Here is a 10,342-nt window from a genome sequence, read left to right as displayed (position 1 = left end):
ACCTGCCTAAATGACTACAGACCCGTAGCACTCACGTCCGTAGCACTCACGTCCGTAGCACTCACGTCCGTAGCCATGCAGTCCCCTCCTATACTCCCTGTTCACCCACGACCGCATGGCCAGGCACGACTCCAACACCATCATTAAGTTTGCAGACGACACAACAGTGTTAGGCCTGATCACCGACAACGACGAGACAGTCTAAAGGGAGGAGGTCAGAGACCTGGCAGTGTGGTGCCAGAATAACAACCTATCCCTCAACGTAACCAAGACTAAGGAGATTATTGTGGACTACAGGAAAAGGAGGACCGAGCACGCCCCCATTCTTATCGACGGGGCTATAGTGGAGCAGGTTGAGAGCTTCAAGTTCCTCGGTGTCCACATCAACAACAAACTAGAATGGTCCAAACACACCAAGACAGTTGTGAAGAGGGCACGACAAAGCCTATTCCCCCTCAGGAAACTTAAAAGATTTGGCATGGGTCCTGAGATCCTCAAAAGGTTCTACAGCTGCAACATCGAGAGCATCCTGGTTGCATCACTGCCTGGTATGGCAATTGCTCGGCCTCTGACCGCAAGGCACTACAGAGGGTAGTCCGTACGGCCCAGTACATCACTGGAGCTAAGCTGCCTGCCATCCAGGACCTCTACACCAGGCGGTGTCAGAGAAAGGCCCTAAAAATTGTCAAAGACGCCAGCCACCCTAGTCATAGACTTTTCTCTCTACTAGTGGTACCGGAGTGCCAAGTCTAGGACAAAAAGGCTTCTCAACAGTTTTTACCCCCAAGCCATAAGACCTCTGAACAGGTAATGAAATGGCTACCCGGACAATTTGCATTGTGTTTGCATTGTGCCCCCCCCAAACCCTCTTTTTACGCTGCTGCTACACTCTGTTTATCTTATATGCAAAGTCACTTTAACTATACATTCATGTACATACTACCTCATTTGGGCCGACCAACTAGTGCTCCCGCACATTGGCTAACCGGGCTATCTGCATTGTGTCGCGTCACCCGCCAACCCCTCTTTTAAGCTATTGCTACTCTCTGTTCATCATATATGCATAGTCACTTTAACCATGTCTACATGTACATACTGCCTCAATCAGCCTGACTAACTGGTGTATTTACAATATTCGGCGCACATAACAAATTAACTTTGATTTGATTACATTTATTTCCATGATTCCAAAAGTGTCAAATAGCATTTGCAACATTTGGTTAAAAATTAGGCCGAGATTGTTTGTCCATATCGTGTATCCGTACGTGGCAGTGTGTAAATGATCTCAAATGAGTACAGCAAATACAGAAATGTATGAAAATGCTTGAAATTATTTTTGGATAAAGTTGAATTGAACAGTATAAAACAATCAGAATGGAGAAAGACCCATTGAAATCACTTAGAATGTACGTGTTGCCACCCTGGGATCATTCACCACTCATAAAGCAAATGTACAACTTTTATTATTCAAAAACATAAAAAATATAGTCAAATACCGCCATACTATCCAATTCTTTTAAAATACCGTGACATGATATTTGGCTATATCGCCCAGCCCTATCTCCTCCCCAACTCTATCCTCCCTCCCTCCTCTCCCCATATCCTCACCCTCCTGGCCTTGCTCTTATCTGTCCTGGGCCCTGTGTGATCCGGTGGCCGTATCTGATTCCCCCTGACTCGTGCTTGCACTCTGCAGTCTGTAGGCTTCCCACTGATCTGGGAAGGTGCTGATGGGAAGTCCAGACACATCCAGAGCCGCTGAAAGCTTCTTTTGGCAACGGGGAAGCCCAGTGCTGATCCTCTCTGTCTGTGTTTATGGCACAAGAGAGATCACACTAATGGGACTCTAGTCCTCTAAAACTATTACCTTTACTGGTTCTTCATGCACTGCAGCACTGTGTGGGGCTTTGTAAGTTAGAAACAGAAAGCAGACCTAAAAGAGATTTATATTGATGTTACTCTTGTCTAAACCGGTTAGTGTCAGAGATTCTTCAGGCACTATTTTTGTGTGTGGTTTTTGAATACATTATTATTATTTAATGAAAACCAAAAGTTCACCAAAAAGAGGTTGCTGTCCCCTAGTTGTTCCACACAAGGTGTGTGCTGCATTGCTGCTCAAAAACCTTTCATGAAGAAACATATTCCCCCTGCACGGATACAGAGGCAAATCTGGTTCTGATTGGATTTTGCTTTGACTTCTAAATGTAAATCTGATTTATCTCTCTTTTGTTTTTCAGCCCTCCAAGGCCTTTTCGGTTCCCAAAAAGGTAAGATCTGCCAAAAATAATTGTCTTTTTAAAATTTATTACGAAAGCTCTTCTCTCGCTCTCCTTGAGTCCATCAAAACCCTGCCGAGCTGTCATTCCTGTGTAGTGAATCATCACAGTTATCGATGTGGAAAGGGCTCTCTGTGCCTGGAACCTGCTAACCACCTCACATGTTCCTCTACAAGACATGCCTTCCACTGAGTTTCCCTCAAGTCAGAACACTGAATATACTTAAATATCTACATGACGTTTCAATGAGCACCTTATACTCTTTTGGATATTCTACTAGTGTACCCTTCTCTTTTCTGTTTGGTTATCAGTACATATAATATTCGTATAGTTATAAAGCCATCAGCTTTGTGTTAAATCAATACCTGACCTTCATCTCCAGCTATGCAGAGCTGATTGCTGATTGGCCAGTGGTGGTGCTGGGGGTGTGTACAGTCCTCATCGTGGTGTGTGCCCTGGTGGGTATTCTGGTGCCAGACCTGCCAGACTTCTCAGACCCCTTACTGGTGAGTAGGCCATGCCAATCGAAGGAAGGCACAAAACTTTCTCCATAGAAAATACTGGTCTTTATTTTGATAAGATTGAAAACCTAGTGTTTCTGACACACCAAAATCATTATATTGAGTGCATGTGAAGAGTCCAATATGTCGAAGGTCAATTTCCTGGTGAACTAATAAATAGATGTCCTCTGTTTGTCTGTTTCTTCAGGGATTTGAGCCACGAGGCACGGCCATAGGCCAGCGATTAGTCACATGGAATAACATGGTGAAAAACACAGGGTACAAAGCAACCCTAGCTAACTACCCATTCAAGTATGCCGACGAGCAGGCGAAAAGGTAACAAAGCCGAACTCACAGATCCTGTCCATTTAATGTCATCCATCTAACCCTTTAGTGACACATGTATTGATTCAACATCCCTGATGAAGGGGACTGGTCAGGATCAGTATCCTGCTGACAGACAGAAACAGACAAGCACACACACTAAATCTCAATCCCATCCTGCAAGAGGATTGGTGGGGGAGATTGTTCAAACCTCGGCCCATCTCCATTACTCATCTTGATCACTGGGGAGGGGGAGCCTCCAGGGTCAGGCCTGTCAACAGGACTCTCTGCATCATTCTGCCATGGCCTCAGTCTCCTCTGACAGACTCCTGATTAAAGGAAGAATGTCTCTTTCAGATGATGTGTCCCTGAAACCTCTGCTCATCACAATGATCTGGCTATTATAATGATTAGAAAAATAAAGATTGCAATCTGATAGTGATCACTTCACCGATTATGATATAATCACTGGCTTTGTAATCGCTTAAATGGGTCGGTCTAAACCCGTTTCCTTAGTTTGTTTTAAGAATGACCTTTCAGTACTCTTTGGTTACCATGTGCAAAGCTCTGCTGTGTGTTTGCTTTAAGCGGATTCAGTCTCGTTCTGTCATGTGGATCTTCAGAATTGATAGGAAACTTCATTGTAATGTATGAAGTGTTAACAGTGCAATCACACCATTACTTTTGTATTCCAGTCACCAAGAGGACAGGTGGGCTGAAGATCACTTTGACAGAGATAAAAGACAAGCTGACTGGGACTTCAGTAAAGACAGTTTCTTCTGTGATGTCCCAGGTACAAACTCATCATGCTTCTCCCGTTTCAAGTGTTTGTCTCGTAAGTGTTTGACTGACTGAATGTTTGACTACGATGAAATGCTAACCGGATGCTCTTAATGTATGTGCAGGTGACAGATACTCCAGATTAGTATTCACATCTGCAGAGGGGAAGAACCTTTGGAATATACAAGCAATTAAATCCATGTGCAATTTGGACAATACACGGGTAAGTGGAACAGCACTGTTGATGATGTGCCTCAGCGTTTGCTCATGTCAAATTGTGCCATGTTAATGATTTTTAAATGCCTGAACTAAGCCCCATCATATTAGAAATTGTATGTTGGGAGTCTATGCTGCCTCAGGCTGGAACTAACCCAACTGATATATTGGCTTTGTCTCCTGTTATGGTCTCCTTGGGTCAATAGTTATGTTCTAGTCGTACTCTGTTCTTATATCTTGTTGTATTGTGTTGTCCCCAGGTGCGCTCCCATCCCCAGTACTGGAGCCTGTGCCAGCGCACCACCGACGCCTCCTGCTGCCCCAGCTGGACCCTGGGTAACTACGTAGCCATCCTCACCAACAAGTCCTCCTGCCAGAAGATCACAGAGCGCGACGTGTCACACACCCTCAAGATCCTGCGCTCCTGCGCTAAATACTACCACAACGGAACACTGGGCCCCGACTGCTGGGACATGACCACGCGCAGGAAGGACCAGTCCAAGTGCACCATCGTCCCCCGCAAGTGCACCAAGTACAACGCCGTTTACCAGATCTTCCACTTCCTGGTGGACAAAGACTTCATGAGCCCAAAGAACACCGACTACCTTATCCCTGTCCTGAAACATGGCATGCTGTTCTCCCCCACAGAGAAAGGGGAGACCATGATGAACATTTACCTGGACAACTTTGAGAACTGGAACTGCTCGGACGGCATCACCACCATCACGGGGATTGAGTTCGGTATCAAACACAATCTGTTCCAGGACTACCTACTGACGGATACCGTGTATCCGGCCATAGCCATAGTGATTGTGCTGTTTGTCATGTGTGTGTACACCCGATCTGTGTTCATCACCCTGATGACCATGATCGCCATCATCAGCTCCCTGATCGTGTCCTACTTCCTGTACCGCATGGTGTTCGACTTTGAATTCTTCCCCTTCATGAACCTCACAGCCCTCATCATCCTGGTGGGCATCGGGGCGGATGACGCCTTTGTCCTCTGTGACGTGTGGAACTACACCAAGTTCGACAAGCCCAACGCTGAGCTGTCGGAGACAGTGAGCATCACTCTGCAGCACGCCGCCCTCTCCATGTTCGTCACCAGCTTTACCACGGCTGCCGCCTTCTACGCCAACTATGTTAGCAACATCACCGCAATCCGTTGTTTTGGCGTTTACGCCGGCACGGCCATCTTGGTTAACTACATACTGATGGTGACCTGGCTGCCGGCCGTGGTGGTGCTCCATGAGCGTTACCTGCCCAACATCTTCACCTGCTTTCAACCTCCCCCACAGCAGAGTGGGTTCTGCACTCTCTGGGCCAACCTGTGCCAGAAGGCCAGCAAGTGCCTGTTCACCATCTCCGAGGCCTCCCGAATCTTCTTTGAGAAGGTGCTGCCCTGCATCGTGATCAAGTTGCGCTACCTCTGGCTCTTCTGGTTCCTGGCCTTCACAGTGGGAGGGGCGTACGTGGTGTGTGTCAACCCCAAGATGAAGCTGCCCTCCCTGGAGCTCTCAGAGTTCAAGGTGTTCCGCTCCTCTCACCCCTTTGAGCGCTACGACGCAGAGTACAAGAAACTGTTCATGTTTGAGAGAGTCCACCATGGGGAGGACCTGCACATGCCCATCACCATCATCTGGGGGGTCACCCCCGTGGACAATGGGGACCCCCTCAACCCTAAGAACAAAGGCAAACTTATGCTGGACAACACCTTCAACATCGCCAGCCCAGCCTCCCAGCTGTGGATCCTCAACTTCTGCCAGAGGCTAAGGAACCAGAGCTTTGTGTTCCAGTCGGAGGAGCAGGACTTCACCAGCTGCTTCATTGAGACCTTTAAACAGTGGATGGAGAACCGGGACTGTGAAGAGGCCTCGGTCTACCCTTGCTGCAGCCAGTCAACATTCCCCTACAAGCAGGAAATCTTTGAGCTGTGCATCAAGAGGGCCATCATGGAGCTGGACCGCAGCACCAGCTTCCACCTGGACAGTAAGACCCCCGGGCCTCGCTTCGACATCAACGACACCATCCGGGCCATCGTCCTGGAGTTCCAGAGCACCTACCTGTTCACACTGGCCTACGAGAAGATGCACCAGTTCTACCATGAGGTGGACACCTGGATCCAGGAGGAGCTGAAGAGCGCCCCGGCCGGACTGAATTACGGCTGGTTCGTCAGCAACCTGGAGTTCTACGACCTGCAGGACAGCCTATCGGATGGCACTCTTATCGCCATGGCATTGTCCGTGGTTGTGGCCTTCGTGGTCATGCTCCTCACCACCTGGAACATCATCATTAGCCTCTACGCCATCCTCTCCATCGCGGGCACCATCTTCGTCACGGTGGGCTCGCTGGTTCTATTGGGCTGGGAACTCAACGTGCTGGAGTCAGTCACCATCTCAGTGGCGGTGGGTCTGTCGGTGGACTTTGCGGTGCACTATGGAGTCGCTTATCGCCTCGCCCCTGACCCCGACCGTGAGGGGAAAGTCGTCTTCTCCCTCGGCCGGATGGGTTCCGCTATTGCCATGGCGGCGCTCACCACGTTTGTCGCCGGGGCGATGATGATGCCATCCACGGTGCTGGCCTACACCCAGCTGGGCACCTTCATGATGCTTATCATGTGCATCAGTTGGGCCTTCGCCACCTTCTTCTTCCAGTGCATGTGCCGTTGCCTGGGCCCCCAGGGCACCTGTGGACAGATCCCCCTGCCCAAGAGGTTTCAGTGTCAGGCTTTCAAAGAGGGCACCACCAACGTCCCCTCGCCCCAGGGCAAGCATGGCACCAAGTACCAACTGGACAGTCGAGGAGGAGAGGTGGAGCATGAGCATTACGAGCTGGAACCATTAGCTTCAAACCCTAGGAATGAGGATAAACCTGCAGAGGAACAGGAGACGTGCACCCAGCTCTATAATGGAATAGCCCCCCACTCTGCCCCCTGCACACACATCCCCTTTAAGAGCAAGGCAGAGCCCGGCAGAGGGCCCTGCTCTGAAAAGGGACTGGGCACACTGGCTAATAAACCCAGATCCAAATGCCAGTACACTCATAACCCAACCTGCGCATGTGGGGACCCCCCTCCTCCTCAGCAGTCTATGGGTATGCAGTGGACTCCCCACCCATGCACTCAAACAACCCAGGACTCCCCATGCCCCACTCCTCAGTTCCCCCTCACAGGCAGCCATGCCAACAAAGGCCAGAACTTCCTATCCACTCTGGACGCCGTCTACAAACCCATAGATTGCCGTATGAACTATGTACACTGTCCCCCATCCCACTTCCACCACTGCACCCCGGGCAGGATGCCCAGACAGGGCCCTCACAGCTGCCACCTCAGAAGCTACTGTGTTCACACTGTCCCCGTCCTGGGTGGCCTCCCCAGGGACCAGAGCTCTGCCCCAGACCCATCTGGGCTGGAGGATTCACACCGGACTGGAGGGTCCTCTGGCCCTGGTGACAGTCCTAACACCCCAGCTCAGACTCAAGGTCCTCCTGCCTCTCCTCTGGGCTGCACGTTAGCCCACACACACCAAGGCTGCTGCAGGGCCAACCATGGAACGGTAAACGCTCCAAGCGTGGATAATCATGTGTCCACCACAACGCAAAAAGGCGCTTGTCATAAGATGCCCAGCAACCAGGAGAAGCTCGAAACTAGTAGTACTCCCATCACACAGGAAGCAAGTGTTGAAAAGTGCAAACAGAAGCCCAAAAAGGAGAGGGCATCCTCAGCCTCTCCTAAGAAACTCTACTGTTTTAACAGAACTTTGAAAGTAAAGTGCAATTCTGTCGAGTTTAATGTGCCAAAAGCTGAAGCCAATGTGCCTGCTCTTGCAATAAATTCAAAACCCTTATCTGAAAGTTTATGTTGACAGCAAATAAACTTATAAGATCATTCTGAAAGACTATATCTAAAGAGTAAACGTTTGTCATATCAAGCAATAATGTGCAGTGTCCCTGTGCAATTAAAGTGCTTGGTATATTTCATAGACCAAGTGCCTCATGTCTTTCATCTAAAAGTATGGTCCTATATGTTCTGTGATTACTGTATCTACTGTGCAGATAAAATTGGTTTGATCAGTCATATGTACTGTTTTTGAGTACACAGTAAATATGTGGTGTGTTTATGGAGCTCTAACATGTCTAAGGACAGGTGAACCATTATACTTTATTCTCTAGGAACCACAGGCCTTCTTAGTTAGACGTCTGTTTCACGTTGCCAGATGCCTCTCGGTCCAATATGAAAGATGCACTGTATGATTATAAAGTCATTTGAACCCAATTGTCTGTTTTTTTCCCACAGCTCTATAGTATGAAATGAAAGTATCTCAAGGTTTTGTTCAAAGGGCATGGTTTGGAATAACAAATGGCACACCTGTTTCATTGTCTCACTCCCGCTGGCGCCTTGTGAAGATTTGCTCTGTCTGGCCTGAGGCCACAGTGCTGTGCTGGGCTCTCATACATCACACAGACGTTTAATTTCTAATCTCCACTCCTCAAGAGCCTGCATCATATTCCAAGCTGGTCATACACTGTAAGTCTATGAGAAATGCTGACCTCCTACAGCAGGGATCCTCAACTAGATAAAAAATTAAATATTGAGCGGATGGTCAGGGGACCGGAACATAATTACAAATTATTTGTAGACTGCAGATTGACCGCAAGGAGCCCAAACAGATATATATTTGACTAAAACACAATCATTTGAAACCTTGCTTACATTTGCATATAATCACATCTCTCCATTATGCGTTGGAATACTTGGCAACAGATTTCCAAAAATAAAATCACTTGGAGCTGATTTTCTGGTGTGGGCGGGGGGATAAAACCATCCGCATGCCAAATTCCCAGTTAGGGAACCCTGTTATAGACCATCCGCACCCCTCATCCACAGAGTCATTTTCTAACAGTGGCCAAGGACGTATGTGAAAAGGGCATGAATTTCAAAGATAAACTCTGAAACCCAACAATGGTATAACACATATGGGTCCCATCATTTGATCTTGTAACATATCAATGACATGCTATTTTATTACCTTTCTCAGAATCTTTGGCTGCCCTTTGTTAACTCCGTCCAATAAAAAGTAAAGTATCCTATTCATTTACGAATTCCATTCATTCACGAATCCTGTGTTTTATTTGCTCTTCTGGCTCCTGCCATCCATCCCCCCTTCTTACAGGTTTCCCTGGTGGTCCAAGATCCTGGCCAAACCTTCTGCTACAGAGCAAACATATACATTAGACCGGGCTCTGCAGGCAGTATGACTCACTACAGCACGGCATACAGATTTCTAATTACACTTTCAGTCTTGAATTAGTGTCAGATGCGCAGCTCTGAACTTGTACTGTAGGCTACCAGACGCCTGTAATTATCTGTGAGAGAGACACCAAGCTAGCACTGTAGTCCATCTCCCCTTAGTCTCTGACACCATCACCCTCTCAAAAACAAAGATCAGCAGCAACTCTTAACTTTGATCAGGGGTACAATAAAACTATGACATATTGTGAGCGAGGAGAAATTCCTCTAGCGACTGCTAAGTCCTCTCTAATTACTCCCTTCACACTCGCAGGCAAGGGTCATACAGGAACTAGGCATGGACATTTCTTAGCTCTTGTTCCAGTTAATACATATCCCTATCCCTGTTCAGCCTTGCCAATTAGTGAGGGCTACGGATGGGATTTTAGGTCAATCATAGGTGTGACTGTTCGAACCTCTCACCTCGCGCTACCTGGAAGCTTTTCAAAATGACATATCTCCTGTGTAAGATTGCCCTTGTTTAACTAGCCCCAATGTTTCTGCAGCCCTGACCCCTGCCCTGAGGAATGGCACAGATACATCAGTACGTGCCTTTGACTGGGGAGGAGTGGCTAGCCACTTCACTGCAAGGAGACAACTACAAGAAAGATGCACTGTTATACAAAAGTATGTGGATACCCCTTCAAAGGAGTAGATTTGGCTATTTCAGCCACACCTGTTGCTGACAGGTGTATACAATCAAGTACATGAAATGTGTTTCCATGACCGAGCAGCCGCACACAAGCCAAAGATCACCATGTGCAATACCAAGCGTTGGCTGGAGTGGTGTAAAGCTCGCTGCCATTAAACTCTGGAGCAGTGGAAACCCGTTCTCTGGATTGATGAATCATGCTTCATCATCTGGCAGTCCAACGGACTAATCTGTATTTGGCAGATGCGAGGAGAACGCTACCTGCCCCAATGCATAGTGCCAACTGTGAAGTTTGATGGAGGAGGAA

At 48.0% G+C, this 10,342-nt stretch overlaps 1 protein-coding gene across 4 annotated transcripts in view; it reads left to right on the top strand.

The window, feature by feature from the left end:
• LOC118386972 (protein dispatched homolog 1-like) overlaps positions 1 to 9,181 on the top strand; it is an 82,585-nt gene extending 73,404 nt beyond the window's left edge. For all 4 annotated transcript variants that reach the window (XM_035775030.2, XM_035775029.2, XM_035775027.2 and 1 more), the window contains 6 exons: positions 2,238 to 2,267; positions 2,659 to 2,782; positions 2,985 to 3,112; positions 3,796 to 3,893; positions 4,006 to 4,103; positions 4,357 to 9,181. In XM_035775030.2, coding sequence (XP_035630923.1) covers positions 2,238 to 2,267; positions 2,659 to 2,782; positions 2,985 to 3,112; positions 3,796 to 3,893; positions 4,006 to 4,103; positions 4,357 to 7,959 — 4,081 coding nt within the window. In that variant the 3' untranslated portion in view covers positions 7,960 to 9,181. The remainder of the gene's footprint in view (positions 1 to 2,237; positions 2,268 to 2,658; positions 2,783 to 2,984; positions 3,113 to 3,795; positions 3,894 to 4,005; positions 4,104 to 4,356) is intronic.
• Positions 9,182 to 10,342: the final 1,161 nt, after the last annotated feature.

Source organism: Oncorhynchus keta, chromosome 8 (genome assembly GCF_023373465.1).
Source record: "Oncorhynchus keta strain PuntledgeMale-10-30-2019 chromosome 8, Oket_V2, whole genome shotgun sequence".
NCBI classification, from domain to species: Eukaryota; Metazoa; Chordata; class Actinopteri; order Salmoniformes; family Salmonidae; genus Oncorhynchus; species Oncorhynchus keta.
Note: the sequence above shows the minus strand (reverse complement) of the source record. Positions and strands in the feature narration are given on the sequence as shown.